This window comes from Desmodus rotundus, chromosome 9 (assembly GCF_022682495.2).
Source record: "Desmodus rotundus isolate HL8 chromosome 9, HLdesRot8A.1, whole genome shotgun sequence".
NCBI classification, from domain to species: Eukaryota; Metazoa; Chordata; class Mammalia; order Chiroptera; family Phyllostomidae; genus Desmodus; species Desmodus rotundus.
In genome coordinates this window covers 6,917,877-6,935,059 of record NC_071395.1, presented here as the reverse complement: position 1 = coordinate 6,935,059, position 17,183 = coordinate 6,917,877, and the positions used below count along the sequence as shown (strand labels likewise).

The following is a 17,183-nucleotide window of genomic DNA, read 5'->3' as shown; positions in this document are numbered from 1 at the left end:
TTTCTCACTGAGGTAGACTGAAGTAAACTGGTTTTTAAAAGCCTCATCAGTTAAAAAAGTGTTTTTATCAAAGTATTCACGATATGAGAAATCCTCTAATTAATTTTCTAGTTCTAAAATTAACTCACATTAATGTTATCGTTGATGGAGGTTATCTTTTGCATGAATCCTCTAATAATCTCTGTAATTTTTCAAGTATTATGCTCTCTTTGTTCAGTCCAAACCTTTCTACAAACCTGAGGTATTCAACCGCCTCCTAAAATCTGATGTCTCCCTATCTAAATAGTCTTAATAGGCATCTGTGTTCAGCCTATTATGTCTGTTGAGCCAGACATTAAGGAAATGTAAAAAAATCCCACTTTTCTCAAAATATTTTAATTTTAGAAACTATACTTACTTTTTATAAAAAATTATTTGTATTAACCTGTAATAATCCTAGTTATTGTTATTTATGTAGGGGTAAGTATTCTGAAATTTTCTCAGTTTTCATTTCTAATATGATAAATTTCAACAGAAAGAATCCATCACAAACAAAAGATCTTGGTTTTTATAATGTAAAAGGGTCGTGCGCCCACATGCGTGACGCGACTGTCCTTTGCCTTGTCTGTCCCCTCCCTCTGCCCTGGTACATTCCAGACTCTAACCCTTCAAGCGCTTACTTATCTTCTATGCCCTAAAAGTTACCAGTTTATTTTCTGTCAAAATTATTATGTTGTGTATATTAGATATTGTTAATTTTTATTGTAAACAATAAAAACAATTCATAAATATTTAACATTTAAACAATTCATAAATATTTTAATTTACAGGTTACAAGCACAAGAAAACTTTATAATATACAGATTGCTCGACTAACAGAAGAGCTGTTGGCCCTTCAGATGGTACGTTAGAAGACTATGTTGATTTTGCTTCTGAGGTTGCTTATTTTAAAAGCCAAGGTACATATTATTGAGCATGAGTTCATTCAAAAGGTTCTTTTTAAGACAGAACTAGGTTAGATGCTTAAAAAAAGTAAAAATCAACATAAACATGCTATCTGAAGTCTTGGAACTTACGTCTAGCAGGAAGGATGGGTGGCATTTGTCGTGTTTTACTCTTGAGTACCTGTCTCTGACAAAGAATGCACTAGGTGCTGTTGCAGCCACCAGCTGCAGCCGCTGCCACATGCTGGGTTCACGTGCAGGATCTCGGAGAAAGGAAAAGTATATGTGCAAGTGTGAAGGAGAAAAGACAAGTTTCCCAAAAGAAATGATTTCCGAAGGATGAGTGGGCACTGGGGGAGAGCAAACAGAGTATTTGTGTGACTACAGATGGATAAAGTAAATGAATCTAACTTGAAGGTTAATGAAATGGAATTAATAAGCTTGCTTACAGGGGAATAAAAGTACAAGCATTTCTGAAATTGGGAAGATCGCTGATTGATGTTTAATCACCCCTAAAAGAACACAGAAATCTTTTCCACATTCTACAAACTCTGAAGCAGACAAAGTTATTGTGTATAGGTCCTGAGGCCAACAGAAACAGGAAACTGTTACTTTTTGTTTATTTAATGCCATTTATTTTAAGGGTATAGTAACCTTAGGTAAAATTAATGGGATACAGTGTGGCCAATTAGTCATGTTTAATTCTCTGGTTTTTCAGTTTTATTTCCTCCTCTCTCACCTGGCTGTGTTGCATATTGTCTTACATGCAGTGATTTAGCTATCAAAGGATTAACAACTTTGAGGAAGGTGCTACCTTAGTCCAGGATTATTTAATGGATTGTAATCTCTAGGAGGACAAGAACATTTGCCCTTTCCATTTTCCCAAAAGAACATGTACTATTTAAGACCTGCAGGGATTTTAACTTTTACCTTTGTAACCACCAGAGCTATATAAACTCACTCTAGAGTAAAAAAATTATAATTTCAGATTATTTCAATATGTTTTATTAGGATTTATAGTAAAAAAAAATCTAATACATAGCTGAGTGGGTTTTTCTAAAAATATTAAATATTATCTGTTGATTCCATAGGGAAAACTGTACTAACTGAAAAAGTATTTGTTGTCTACGTATATGCTTTTTGTTTGCTTTTCTTGTTTGTCCATTTGTTGCTTTCAGTTTTCTATCCCACATATGAATGAAATCATATGGTTCTTAACTTTTTTTTACTTATTTTGCTTAACATGATATTCTCAAGGTCCATCCATGTTGTCACAAATGGCAGTATTTTATCTTTCCTTATGGCCAAGTAGTGTTCCATTGTATATATCACCCCTATAAATTTAATAAAAAGGAAAAAAGCATTTAGATTAAACATTTAGAAATACATTTAAAGGAAGACATGTTCAACTACTTTAAAAAATAGAGATGATTTTCTCGGGAAACTCAGGCTACAGATTGGGAAAAAATATTTTCAAAAGACAAAGGTCTGTTATCCAAAATATACAAAAACTCCTAAAACTCAACAATAAGAAAACAACTCAATTTAAAAAATGGACCAAAGATCTTAACAGACACCTTACCACAGAAGATACACAGATAGCAAATAGCAGATGAGAAGATGCTCCACAACATAGGCCACCAGGGAAAGGCAAACTGAAACCACAGTGAGAACCACCCATCAGCCCATGTAGCTGCCGGACACACCCATGAGCATGGCCCGGACACAGAGCACCTGCCCTGGCACAGGTGGGGGCAGCAGGAACTCTCATTCGTTGCCAGTGGGAATGGAAAATGGGGCAGTCGCTTTTAAATGTGGTTTGGCGGCTCCCTACAAAGCTGAAGACACTTGTGCACGAGCCCCAGTACTGTCACTCTGCTCTCTGAACCCAAAGGGGTTGAAAACAGGTCCACACAAAAAACCACTCATGACTGTTTACAGGAGCTTTTTTCATAATTCCCCAAATTTGGGAGCAACCGAGACATTGTTTCCTACGTGAATGGTTAAATGAACTGTGGTGCATCTAGACCATGGGGTATTCCTCAGCACTAGGAAGAAACGAGCTATGGAGCCATGAAAAGACATGGAGGGAACTTACATGCATATTTCTGAGTGAAAGAACCTAGTCTGAAAAGGCTACATCCCGTATGATTCCAAATATATGACATTCTGGAAAAGGTGAAGCTGTGGAGACAGTAAAAGGATCATGGTGTTGGAGATTCAGGAGGAGAGAAGGACGGACAGGTGTAAGCAAAGCACAGCAGGTTTTAGGGCCGTGAAACTATTCTGTATGGCGCTAAAATAGTGGAGACATGTCGTTACAAACTTAGCCAAACCCATAACGTGCACAACTCCCAAAGTGAACTTACGCAGACTCTGGCATTCGTGATGATGTTGTATCAGTGTGGGTCCATGTTTGTAGCAAAGGTACCACTGTAGCGAGGGATGCTGATGGTGGGGGAGGCTGTCCATGTACGGGGGCAGGAATTTTAAGGGAGATCTCTCACTTCCACTCCGTTTTACTGTGAATCTAAAATTTCTCTAAAAAACAGTGTCTTGCCCTGTCAGGATGGCTCAGTCAGTTAGAGCATCTTCCCATACACCAAAAAGGTTGCAGGGCTCCACCCCTGATCAGTTACACCAAAAAGGTTGCAGGGCTCCACCCCTGATCAGTTACACCAAAAAGGTTGCAGGGCTCCACCCCTGATCAGTTACACCAAAAAGGTTGCAGGGCTCCACCCCTGATCAGGCCCATGCGGGAGGCAGCCAATTGACGTTCCTCTCTCACATCAATGCTTCTCTTCCTTTCTCTCTCTAGAATCAATGAATGTATCCTCAGGTGAGGATTATTTTTTAAGTACCTTTAAAAAAAATCACATGGGATGAGTTATGAACATAGTTATGAGTTATGAACATACCATAAAACTACCTTTTTCATAGATTAGCAACTTACTGTATGAACATATATAGAACATTAAAGTTTCATTTCTTACACACTTGGTTCTACCTTATTAAAATATAATAAATTTTGATTACTCATCTGATTTGTAATGTAGGGTTAAAGATCTTCATTATGATCAGAGTTAATTAATTATGGGTCGCAATTTAAAAGCTTATTTTAAAATTTAAAAACTTTGATAAAATTTATGATAAAGATAATTGAACATTAATTAGCAGTGTACTGTCAGCAAAGCAGGTTCTTCCTAAGCATAATTTACAACTAGTAGAAAATAGCCACATCGTTCTCAAAAATAAGTGAACAGATAAAAATAAGTGTGAGTGACTATTCATTATAATGATTGCTTTTATTTTTAGTTTTATTTGCTTTGGCTATTTACCAGTTTTGAAAAAAATTATATCTTTTAGAATTTATATACCTGTGTTCCTTTTAGTTCACAGGTTATCCTCAGGGCGCTGTGCCTCTTTCTAGTTTTATTTTCTTTTAAAATATGTGATAAGATTATATGAAAAGAAAAAATAGCGTGAGAAAGGAGTCTCGTTTATTTTTTTTTCTCCCTGCTATCCATCAACCTCTATCACCCACCTGGTGTGTTTACTTAGAAGTCCTCGGCATTTTGTACAGGAAGTGATCTCTGAAATCCTCGGGGAGGTGGCTCCCAGAAGATTGAGTTTGTTTGTTTTGGTTTTCTCTTTTAATCAGTGTGGTCCTGCTGTACTGATAGAGTAAACGTGGTATTCCTGTTAAGAACAAATCATCTTACTTCTCCATTTTTCTCAAGGATTTACAAATGTATTTATTTATAACATGACTTGAATTTATAGGAGTGTGCCGAAAAACGAGGCCAAACTGAACGAGTCATTAAGGAGAAAAAAGCAGTGGAAGAAGAACTAGAAAAGGTAAAAAGAAAAAGGAAAAAATAACTGCCTAAAACCCAACTGCAAATACTCAACATTACTGTCTGCTTCCATCACACTATCTACTAGCAACCCCTATATTTTAAGTATTCTCCTGGTGAGTGTTTTTATTTGCTTGGCATATATTCAGAATCTGCATTTAAATATTGGTATTGTCTGCATGCATTTCTTTATAAGAAAAATGGCCACATGATTTGAACTTTTTAATTAAAGGTATAAATTTTATGAAGTAGCTATTTTCCTCGCTTAAAGCTCGACCCAGTGGTAAATTGTATTTTGTCTATCTTTTTAAATTTTATGCCAACTCTTCCTGGGTTTAGGCCATCTATAAATATAGCAAGTATATATAACCAGAAAATTATAACACTGCTATAATTTTTAGCTTTAAAAGTACAGATTTTTGTTTCATAGTTAAGAAAACTATTTACTGCAATATTTTATTTAAAATATTGCAAGAAGCCTATGGTTAAGTTTTTTCCTACATAGATAACTTTTTTTTAATCAGCAGTGAATATCTCACTCTTCAAGTGCCCTGGGGAAAAGAGGGAGACTGAATTTGATCCAGCACATACTTGTCCAGTGTTAAAAAATAGTGAATGGTAGAGTCAAAGTTAGATTTTTTTTCAAAGAAGAGCTATATAGCATAAAAAGCACATGATGTGTCTGTATTACTGACATTAAAAAATCATAACAACATTGAACATAAAAAGAGTAATTTACAGAGCACAGCATCTGGTGCAACCCCACCACTCACCTTCAAGATGGTTGCCTTCTCAGTTTTCGTCATTATTTGTCCCGTTCAGATTGCCACCTGCTACGCATCAGGGCCTGGGGTGAATTTTCCGTGTCACAGAGTGTAGGTGAAGGAATAGGCTTTAGTGGGGAAAACCAAAGTCACAAGTTGCAGGTAGAGGAGACGCAGTGCCCTGCTCGCCCACTGTTCTCCCGCCGACGGGCGTGCTCGAGTCCACCGTGGGACTGCAGGCTGAGTCTGTGTCAGCAGCAGCACATTGCGTGGACAGTCCACGTTTCAAGTGGAGCAGGAGTACAGAGCAGTCTTGCCAGTGGGTGGAGACCCAGGTTGCTTGTCCAGACAGTCTGGATTTGAGGGGAGCTGTGTGTGGGATTTGTCTGAAGACGGGAGCTGCCACCTGGCAGTTCTGGGGGTGTTGGAGCCCCTGTGTTGTGGGAGAAGGGCCAGTCTCGTGGGAAGCTGAGCTTGGGCACGACCACTTCTGCTGGGCATTCCAGCTAGATCACTGTCCAGCCAGCAGCGTGTGGTTTGGGGCCACCTTCAGAAAGTTCTGCTCGTTGCATCGCTGCACACGTTGTGTTTTTGAACATCAACTACAGAAGTGACTTGCAGGCTCTTGTTCAAGGACCAAAGCAGTTGTCTCTTAAATGGAGACATCTAGAGTACTTTTTTTTTTTTACTTCAGCTGTTTTATGTTTTTTAAATATTAAAACTATTGGAATAATTTACAGTGAGCATGAATAACTTCAAAAATAAGCAGTTACTATTTTGTACGTCACTCTTTAGCATTGTACGTGTGTTTTGTAAATGTACAACAACCAGATTAGTTACTGGTGTGCTTTAAGAGGTTACAGAGAAAACAGACGAACACGTGATCACGGGTTTTGGTCTCTCACCATTGATCTCAGTTTCGAACCCTGTAATTTCTTAGGCCACTTTCTTCTGTAAGGTAACACACATGTAAGCCTCTTCTGCAGGTTTACCGCGAAGGCAAAGGGAGCGAAAATCTTGACAAAAAGCTGGAAGAGATGCACCACAGATGCCTGGTTGCAGAGCGCTCCAAAGATGATCTTCAGCTAACACTTAAAACAGCAGAAAATAAAATAAGACAACTTGAAATAAAGTAAGATACGCTTTAGGATTTTCTGTGATAACACTTTCAGAATGCATACAATTTTTAATAGAGTACTTTTTTATAGGACTAATAATTATGTCTTATGTTAAAAAAAACTTGAACACCAAAGAGCTTTTTCTTTTCAAAATTATTTTTGAATTGACGGGGAACGAGAGAATGTTCACAGTATTTGATTACCTGGGATTGAAAAGACAGATTTAAAACGAGAGGAGTAAAAATTAGCAATAGATATGTTTAGAGGCTGTGTCTGTCACCCAATAATATATTGTCGAGGAAGTTCAAAAAATATAACCTATTCAAACTGTGATTAAATAAGTTTATAGAACGAGAGATTTACACAAACCATGTCTAAGATATATAACAGGAACATATGAAAGAGGTCTTATTATAATTTGCTAACACGGTCAGCTCACGTCTTTCTGTGGAGCTGATTGATGAAATAAAGGCGTCTTGATTATCACCTACTTCACCTCTCTTACTATTCGCTTCAGTTTGTCCCCTTGAAGTCCTGTTTACACAGTGATTCTCAGTGTTGGTAAAAATTTGAAAGAGGTCTCGCGTACATTTTCTGGGTGAGTGGTGACAGTTCGATCTGTCTGTTCTTTGTGAAGATTGCTACCTCGTGTGTGTTTTCCCGGCATAAGATAACATTGTGACACCTTGTGGCTGAGTCTGCCGTGAAGAGGAGCGGCTCAGAACAAAGGGGAAAAGTCTGTACTGTAAGTTTACGTCTCTTTTGTTTTTTTTCTTCATCAGTTCCTCAGAGGAGATATCACGTTGCCAAGAAATGATTCAGAAACTTCAAAGTGTCTTGGAGTCTGAGAGAGAAAACTGTGGATCAGTCAGCGAACAAAGGCTGAAACTGCAGCAAGAAAACGAACAGTTACGGAAGGAGATGGAGGGTTTAAGGAAGGTTGCTCTGGAGGCCCAGAAAAAAGCCAAACTCCAGGTACTTTCAGACGAGTCCGAGTTAAATACGTACTTGTGAAAATCTACGTATAGAGAACATCTAGAGGCCTACTAAAACATTTTTAAGGCTTTTTTTGGTTTTTTGCCTTCTCATCAGATAGCACTAAATCATAATGCAAAGCATTAACTGGTTTTTTCTGTATTGTAGAACTTGGAAAACGTACTTGAAAATGATTGCTTTCACTATCCACACACAAGAAATTCTTTTCCAACCATGAAGGACACTGATATTCCTGCCGAAGCACCTGAAGCCGTGCTAGCAGAACTATAGATTAGATAACTACAGACTGCCTCTCCTACCCTCCACACTAGCCTCAGGGACTGACCTCTCGCCCCGGCTATACGGGGGGCGCCCCATTGGTGTGCTCTGGGAATCACTCCTCGGTGGTCTGGAAATCCATGCTAGGATAAGGCAAGGGTCCAAGTCTCCGCTAGGAAGCCTCCCCCTTCCTTTTCCTCTCACTTCTCCCCTCTGTGATGCTTCTGTGCTTTGGCAATAGGAAAGTGACCGTCTGTTTCAGGAGACTCAGGAAGCATGGGTGTTACCATCAGCATGTCGCAGGCCTTTCCCATCCAATGAGACTTATAAAAAGTGGCATTACGTCTTTATGACGGGCTGGTGATGCTAGTGTTTCACTTTGGTTTTGGTTATTTGGGGGACTCATAACAGTCACATTCAGCCACATTAATATCAACATATATTTATTGAATACCTCCTGTTACCAGTATTAGACCCTGTGTTTACTGATAAAACCTTGAACTTCGAAAAACGGTTTGAACTTTATGCTTTAGTCAGTGGGAAATCTTTGAACAACAAGGGAAGAGCTGTACTAGAAGATAGTAAGACTTTATAAAGCTACAGGAACTAAAAATGTGTGATCAACATAAGAATAACAACATGATCAGTGAAACAAAATAGGGTCCAGGAAGAAACCAATCTTTCATAATCACCTCATTGTAATAAAGACACCACTGCACTTCATTAGGAAAGAATTATCTTTACAATAAAAGATGCTAGGCCATATTTTCAGAATAGTTCACCCTTATGGTATACCATATATGCAAATTAACTTGAGTTGCTTTGTATATCTAAATACAAAATATAAAATGGTGGAGCTTCAAGGAGAAAAATCTTCAGGTCCTTGAATAAGAAAGAATTTCTTAAACAAAACACAAATCAATAATCATATGAAAACACAGGTGAATTGGGTTTCACTAAAATTAATGAATGACATCAGAAGACAGTGAGAGAATGAAAAGTGTAAGAGAGTACTGTAATACATAGAACCAAAAAAAAAAGGGACTCATGGTCAGAATATAAAAACTGTCATCAATTAATAAGGAAGTTAGCGACAAGGAAATAACAGACATCTCATTGCCATAAATGGGCAAGACTTAAATAGGCACTTTATAAAAGAGCATATATGAAAACATGTTCAATTTCATTGTTTATTAGGGAAATGTAATTAAAACTACAATGAAGTGCCATTACATATCCATCAGAATGGGTAAAATTTAAAAACTAACAATATCAAGCATTGACAAAGTTGCGAAGCAATTGGAACTGTCCCGTGACACTTTGGGAATGTGAATGGGAGCCACCACCATTTGCAGTGTGTTGTGAGGTGGGCTCACATACGTGCTACACCAAGTAATCCTGGCCACACCCCAACAGAGAGAGCGCTTGTGTTCTCTGCAAGGGAAGGGCCCAAAGGGAGAAGGCAGGGAGACTGTAACTGTGTATTTCCTGCCCAGCGTTCTGAATTCCGTCGTTAGCGGGACTTTCGTCACCTGTAATACAGGCCCGGGGGCTGGGACCCTCAGCCTTCCCAGGTCACCGCAGACCTGTCCAGCTTAGTCTTCAGAATTATATCCATTGATGGATCTAGGCTTTGTTTAAAGACTGAATTTTGACACCAAAATGCCATCGTTTATCCAATCTACAGCTGTGCTTTGACAACTTTACTATGTTTCAGGTCCTAAAATAAAATAGTAAACAAAAAAGATGTGATCCCCACCCTTAAAACTTAAAATTTGCATGGAGGTGGGCCAACTGTAAACATCTAGGTACAAACTAATGAGTGCGTTTTAGGAAGTGCACAGGGCTCGGGGAAAGCTCATACAGAGGGACCTGCCTGCCTCGACCGTGAGGGAATCACCCAACAGAAGCGATAACTGAGCTCAATTCTAAAAGCTGAATAGAGTGATGTGGGGGACCCCATCCCGCAGTGTCCCCTGGAGTCACTGATGAAATGAGGCTACCAACACAAGATCTGCTTGGGGCGAAAAGGCTGGCTAATCTCTCGGGAAAAGAGCTGCGACGTCCTTCCTCCTGAGGCTTTTATTGAGAATGGTCTGTGCGGGGGCGTACAGCACGCATGCAGAGCTCATCAATCAATGTCTGAAGGCCATAGTTACAGAAAACAGATATTATCTATAGATAGCAATTGAGGGAACACAGGTCTGCCTCAGGTCAGGGTCTGTTAGACATGCTGACATCAGAGGGTCCTTAAGACGTGGCTGTTGAGACTAGGTGCTCACACCCTATGCTTTGGATTAGATGACAGATTCTTGGCAACCGGGCTACGCAAAGCAAAGCAAGCCTCACAGGTACAATGCATTCTTCAGGTCTGACTTCCCACGGGAACCCTTGGTGCTGGCATCGCGTCATGCCTGCCTCCCAGCATTCCCAGCCTTCTGCTCAAGACTTACAGGCCCTTACTCAAGGCCTGGCTTGCACGAGGCTGCAGTTCCTGACACTACACAAAGTGGTCCCCAACAGAGTAACTAACCTAAGCAGAAGGGGAAAGACTTTTCCATGCCAAGGGAGTGTGAGAAAGGACCCAAGAATGGGGAGGCATTATGAAGGAAACCGAGAAAGAAGGGCCGCAATGGTGTGACACAAGATGGCAGGCAGAGGCAGAGACCAGGTCCCGAAGGGCCCTAGAGCAAACAGGTTTTCTAGGTGGTGACAGGCACTTAACTTGGGAGGCAGAGTTCTGACACTGTGTAGATGCATGGATCATTTTTTAATAATGTATAGGAGAGAGACGGAAATAGACAATCCTTCCTGAGATATCAGAACCATGGCTTCTCCTGAGAAAGAGAAAGTGGAGGTTAAGGCAGGGAAGGAGGGGGAGTATATTCAAATCTAAATTTTCAGAATCTCATAATTCAAAAATTACTAAAATAGCAGGAGTCAAAAAGCCTCAAGAGGCTTGCCCAGCAGTAATACAATACAAAGCCAAGAAATCAAAATTGTGTTCCAGTGCCTGTGTTCATAAAGTCTTAAATGTCTACTTCCGCCCTCCTTGAGAACGCAGATGTAAGCGTGGTAGGAGCCTCGTGGTATTCGGCAGCCGCAGTGAGGACAGGCTGTGTGCAGTTTGCCCCCATGAGCCAGGGACTCTGCCAGTGGTGGGTCTTCTCTGGTGTCTTTCGAACTGGTAAGATTGGGGCGCTTGTTCATTCTTTTCTCAGTTTAGAAGGAACCTTATTTAGTGAATTACTAGAAGCTATGCCAGCTAGGACCATTTTTCAGGCATGTTATTTTAAAATACAACAAGGTAGTTATTCTTTACAATATTTCTCTAGGGGAGCAAGGTAAAGATGTTCTGAGAGTGCACCAGAGGACCTGTCCTCCGAGCGGTTTTCCCAGTTGCCTCCAGGACGGTAATAGGTAGCTCCGTTCTGCACGAGTGCAGGAGAAGGCAATTCATGACATGTCTTAGGGCGGTAAGGCTTGATTCTCTGCCTGGGTCGCAGTTGAGAAAACGTCCAGGGTATCCCAGGAACATTTGCTTGTATGCTCATTCTGCATTAAAAGGTGCTTTTAATGACATACATTACCTAGAAGTATACTGGACTTATATCCATGAGATTCTCAGAAATCATTATTATAGTCTTTTTTCCTGAAAGAAAAACCCATTTATCCTGTAACTGAAATGGTAAAGGAATTCCTTTATGTGATATTCTTTGACTTTGTAAAGCCCTGTGAAAGACCATCGGGAAGAGCTCCAGAGTTGGGGGGGAGGGGGCGGGGTGGGGGGGGGGGCGTGTTTGGAGAGGGCGTGGGAGCTCACAGCCCCTGCGGGCTATACCTTGCCCTTTGTATCTCTTCGCTCTGGCTGTTCTGAGCTGTATCCTTTATAATAAACCAGTAAACATTTTTTAAATGGCTCGAGTAGAAATACAACTCTCAGTGACTGAGAGCATGAACATTTTTTTGTGGATTATGGCAACAAACGTAAAAGTAAATGATGAGAGCAATTTTATATCATAGAGGATACTTTGTTACTACTGGCACTTTAAGGTGTTGGGGAAAGTGCTGCAAAGAATTTTCGTCCATCATAATTCTGGTTTCACTGAATGTTTACTGTAATACAGAGTAAGTTTTCATTTGTGATAAGGACACATTGTAAACTTAATTTTTATATGGATTTCTCATCCAAACCTTTATGTGCCACAGACAGCGCAATGAGCGATTCCTGTTGTGCGTATCATTGGTCAGTGTATCCCTGAGAATAACAGAAAGTAACAAGGAGGTGCTGTGTCCATTTCATTGCCTAGGTCAGTACAATGGAGCACGAGTTTTCAGTAAAGGAACACGGGTTTGAAGTGCAGCTGAGAGAGATGGAAGACAGTAATCGCAGCTCCACCATCGAACTGAGGCGCCTCTTAGCGACGCAGCAGAAGGCAGCCGATAGGTGGAAGGAAGAGACAAAGAAACTTACTGAAAATGCCGAATCTAGAATCAGTAATCTGAAGTAAGTCCACTGCTCATTGTTTGATATATTTTACAGAGGAGATTAACCTTTAGCTTAAGGTCTGTGCCATAATCTTTTTGTAAAAATGTATAATTCTGGACCTTGTAGTTATATTTTTTATTCAGAAAATGTTTACTGAACTACTATAAAAATATTAAGCATTATAAACCAACACTGACATTGTCTATTTTTTCCAAATTTTATGCATATTCCACAAAATACGATTTTTGATTGGGCATGTCAGTTTAGAATCTTAATACTATTTTCATATAAGTCTAGCGTAATAATGTTCTGTAACCACAACACAATCTGTTTGTCCTGCGAAGACTAAAATATTGGCTCATTGGCCCTTTCAGAAAAAGTTTGCTGTCCTCTGCCCAGGAGAACTTAAGCTGTTCTGCTTAATGAGATGGGATGCTCTAAAACAGGGTCCCCACCCCCAGGTTGTGGACCAGGGTCTGTCACGGCCTCTTAGGAACCAGGCCACTAGCGGAGCTCACCTGAGTTCTGCCTCCTGCGTCCTCATTGTCGTCCCCCTCCCCACCCCTCCCCTGCCCCATCTTCCACGAAACCTCCCCTGGTGCCAGGTCAGGGGTCAGGAGCACTGCTATAGAGGGCTGTGAGCCAAGAGGTGAGATCAGACGTGCGTGTCCCACAGGTGGGGCACAGCGTGGGGAGCCGAGAGGCTTTCCAGGACACAGCGACCACTGGTACACCAGCATCTGCTGCTTTTCCTCACCACAAGCTCGCATTCAAAATTGGCCTCAGAACTTTTTACTGTATTTTCATCTCTTTAATGTTTTTGAAACATTGTGGAGTTTTTAATGGATTGATTAATTTGAGTAACCTGATACACCTTTAGTGGATCCAAGAAAATATGGATATTTTTAATGGGGTATCTATTTAAAAATATCCCACCTCATGTAGCACAGCGATTGATAATAATATATCTTGGTGAAAACAAGGCTTTGAATGGCTTTTTTCTTACACAGAGAGTGCATGTGTCTGTGGTCAGTTACAGCACCCTGGAAGTTGGAATTAACTCTAGCTACAAAATAAATCCATCCAAACTGTTGCAGGGAATTAACATGGGGGTTATGCGATATATTACTTCTAATTCAGAAACATTAGCAGTTAATTTTAGTGTTATTTCTTAACTAAAAGAAATACGCTTTATACCCTTGTGCTTTAACCACATTATTTTGAGTGAACTGTAGTGAGGCCAGAGGAAGATCAAGAGGAAGAGGAACCAGGCTTTCACAGTTTCTTACTCAGGGCTGCCAGGGGTGAACACCGCACACCACACAGGGCCACTTAGGGGGAGCCTCAGGTCAGTCACAAGGCCAAGGGAGTGGGAAGTGGGCGGGGGGGGGGGGGGGCGGGGGGAACAAATGCCTTTATTGTGGTTTTCGCTGGAAGGAATGGGGCAGGGTGAATAGGTTTGGGACTGGCCAACCAGAAGAACTTCAGTGGGCTCTGAGCCACAGGGACTGTCCCTGGCTGTCTGCAGTCCAACCTGGGGCAGGTCCAGGAGGTGTGCAGTGGCCAGAGTGTGAGAGCCCAGGAAGCAAAGTGGTGGGGCAATGTGAATTTAATCAGCTCCTCCGGAAGGGAACTGACTGGTCTCTAGCTAGGCCCTCAATACTGACTGAATCAAGACAACATTTAAAAACAACTGTTTTACCTTGAAGCAAGTAATGGTGTAGTGTCCTAGGCCTAGGATATAAGGGTACATTATTCTAATGGGCCAGAAGTGTCTAACTTTGATTTATTTGTATCACGATGTTGAAATGGAAGATGAAAAAGTTTCTGTCATATTGGCTGAGATGTTAAAAACATCTTGAAAAATGTAGCAGAATTTGTACCTATGCTTCTTGCTTATTGAGGGTCTGAGGGTGTTCTATGAAGATTCGGCATCCCATTTTCTACTTTGGCTTTGATGACTAGCAACTATAAATCTACTCGGACAAAGCGTTTGTCACTTGGCAGATATTTTGTGTCAAGTTGAAGAGAAAGGGAGGACCAGCCCTTTGTGGGTCCTATTACATTCGATTTTTCCATAGTTCCCAGGAAAAAATGAGTAAATAAGCTTAATTTTACATTATCGTATTAAAAATAATGTAGATTATTAAAAGTATACATATATTAAGTCTGTAATAGAAGCTAATTAATATTTTATATTATTAGCTTTATATTAATATTTGCTTTATTGTATTACTAATCTTGAACTAAAAATACCCCCATTTGCTTGGATTTGGGCTTTCAGTGCACCTTTAAAAGCATTTGGCAGGACTATTAGCACTTGGCTCTGTCTCTGTTCACTTTGTTAAAGTTCAGGATTACACCTTGCAATTTCAAGTGCCTGATACCCCACTTTGCAGATTTCATCAGGTGTTTCCAAAAACAAAAGCAGATACCAACCTCTGTGATCCCGTTCACCAGTGTCACCCCAGTAAATTTAATAAACAGCAGACACCTGAAATCTCACAGGAATTCATACAACAAACATCTGAGCAGCCGCTCTTTCTAAGCACTCTGCCAAATGCTGGAAACAGCGAGCGGCGTCAGACGAGGCCTCCCCCGAAGTGTTTCTGCCCCGTTCTCCACTTTTGTTCCTCCTGAGTGCACTCTGCTCTCCTGGCCCTTGCGTTTCATGTCCCTGCACTCGCACTTGGCCTGCTCTCCCTCCCCGGGCACGTCAGCCCCAGGAAGCAGCTTGTCCCTTGGTTTCTCCACCAGAGCCTTCGTCCCCAGACCCTAAGAGAGGGCCCAACCCGCATCGATGCTCAGAACGTATTTGTGGAATAAATGAATGAACGAAAAAGCTAGTGCACTCATCAGTTATTGTTTCTTCTAGGCCAAACTGACGTTCCAACCTTGATTTTTCTGCAGAATTTTAGTGTTTGACGTGCACTTATTTGAACTAATGAAACGTGACAAAGCATGAGGTGCCCCACCATTTATGAGTCCACGTCACTGAGAGACTTGGATTCCCTAAACTGATAGCACCGCCTTGGAGTGAGGCCTGTTTTTCATCTCACAGACGCCCAAGTGCTGTTCCATCTAAGAATTATTAGGCGGACTGTTGACCATAAAGAAATGCACAGTCCAGGATGCAGCCACTATGACTGAGGACAATAACTTTTAAAAATCAGCACTCTTCATAATCCTGCTTTCAGAGGAGAGAATGTGGCACAGGCAGTGTGGCCAGGATTGTTCATCTGACCATTTTTGAACTCTTGCTTGATTGAACTCCTGTTCCTAAGTCTCAGCGAGAACCTCGGCCGGTGTCCCAGACCCATGCGGGCACTAGCGCGTCCACAGGCCCAGGTGCCCCGCAGGCGTCGGCGCCCAGCTGTGGAGTGAACTCGGGCGTAAATACTTGGGTGAACATACAGTCCATGCCATAGTGTTGGGAACTCGGCAAGTGTTCTGTAGCTGTGTGTAGGTGATTTATTTGAGAATTACTGAAATGTGGTTTTCTCAAAGGAGTCTGCCCGCTGAGCACACGAGACTGGCAGCAGTCCTGTGCCCAGCGCCAGGCTGTGGCCTTGGCTCTCTGGGCGCACAGCCGGGCCGCCCTCCCCCTGTGCAGCGGGTATAAAGCAGGCCGCTGGGATGGGTGCTGTCAGAAGTTTCATCAACACTGTCTTACCGCCGCCGATCATGATGAGGACATCTTACCTTAGTTCTTTTGAACACTGGAAATGGTTTTTCATGGGGTTTTTTAATGGTCTTTTTAACCGAAAGTCAGATACCACGGAGTAGCCCTACGGTATCCAGTAGTCAGGACCCTGAAAACAACCTGGGTGTGGTCCGCAGAATGAATGGCTGGGCCAGCAGGCTGCCCTGGCTCCTGCCCCTCTGCGGCCTTTCCTGAACCTCCACAGCACCCCGGTCAGGCTGGCCCCGTGCTCTTCGCTCTCTCCGGGATCACTTCTCCGCCATCTGGCCGGTCTCTGGAGCCCCAGTCCATTTTCCCTCAAACCCACGGTCCACAGTAATCCAGAGAGAGCTTTCATAATATAAATCTTGTTAATTCACTCTCCTCTTTCATCCCTTCCCACCCACAGTTAGGAGGAGCAAGCTGGCCATAGGGATATTCTGAACTGGCCCATATATATGCTCCCATCTCATTTCTCACCACCTTCTACTTTGTATTACTCTCTTCCACTTAAGAAATTTTTAGAGGTCCTGACAGGTGTGGCTCAGTTGGGTGTCGTCTCAGGGCACGTGCCTGGGTTGTTGGTTTGATCCCCGATCGGGAACAGGCAGCAGTCTCACACCAGCGTTCTTTCCTTTTCTTTCTCCCTCCCTTCCCCTTTCTCTAAATAAATAAAAATCTTTTAAAAATTTTGTTTTAGATAAAACTCCTACTACCTTAAGGTCCCTTTATTATAATAAGCATAAGTAACTAATGTTACCAGTTTTAAAGATCAAAATTATGTCCAAACCACCCAGTCCTTTAAAAATAGCTGCTGGGTATCACACCAGCCAGTCATTTTTTGTGGAACCACAGGGCAGTGGTGGGAGGGGCCCCAGATGCTGCAGTAACTGCTGTGCTGTTGCCCAGCATGGAATCTCACCTGTTAAAGACACCAGCCCTGACAAACAGACGAAAATTCCTGCCTTCGTGGCGACTTCACAATAGGGGAGGCAGGCAGTAAGAGAAATTAAGTGTGTGATGTGGTAATGACAATTGCTAAAGAAAAAAAGCAAGCAGAAAAGGGGAATGGGCAGTGCATGTATTTTCACGGGGA

At 41.6% G+C, this 17,183-nt stretch overlaps 1 protein-coding gene across 6 annotated transcripts in view; it reads left to right on the top strand.

The window, feature by feature from the left end:
- SCLT1 (sodium channel and clathrin linker 1) overlaps nt 1-17,183 on the top strand; it is a 107,868-nt gene that overhangs the window by 53,256 nt on the left and 37,429 nt on the right. For all 6 annotated transcript variants that reach the window (XM_045202261.3, XM_045202259.3, XM_045202260.3 and 3 more), the window contains 5 exons: nt 810-881; nt 4,707-4,781; nt 6,531-6,676; nt 7,445-7,637; nt 12,227-12,423. In XM_045202261.3, the coding sequence (XP_045058196.2) occupies nt 810-881; nt 4,707-4,781; nt 6,531-6,676; nt 7,445-7,637; nt 12,227-12,423 (683 nt within the window). The remainder of the gene's footprint in view (nt 1-809; nt 882-4,706; nt 4,782-6,530; nt 6,677-7,444; nt 7,638-12,226; nt 12,424-17,183) is intronic.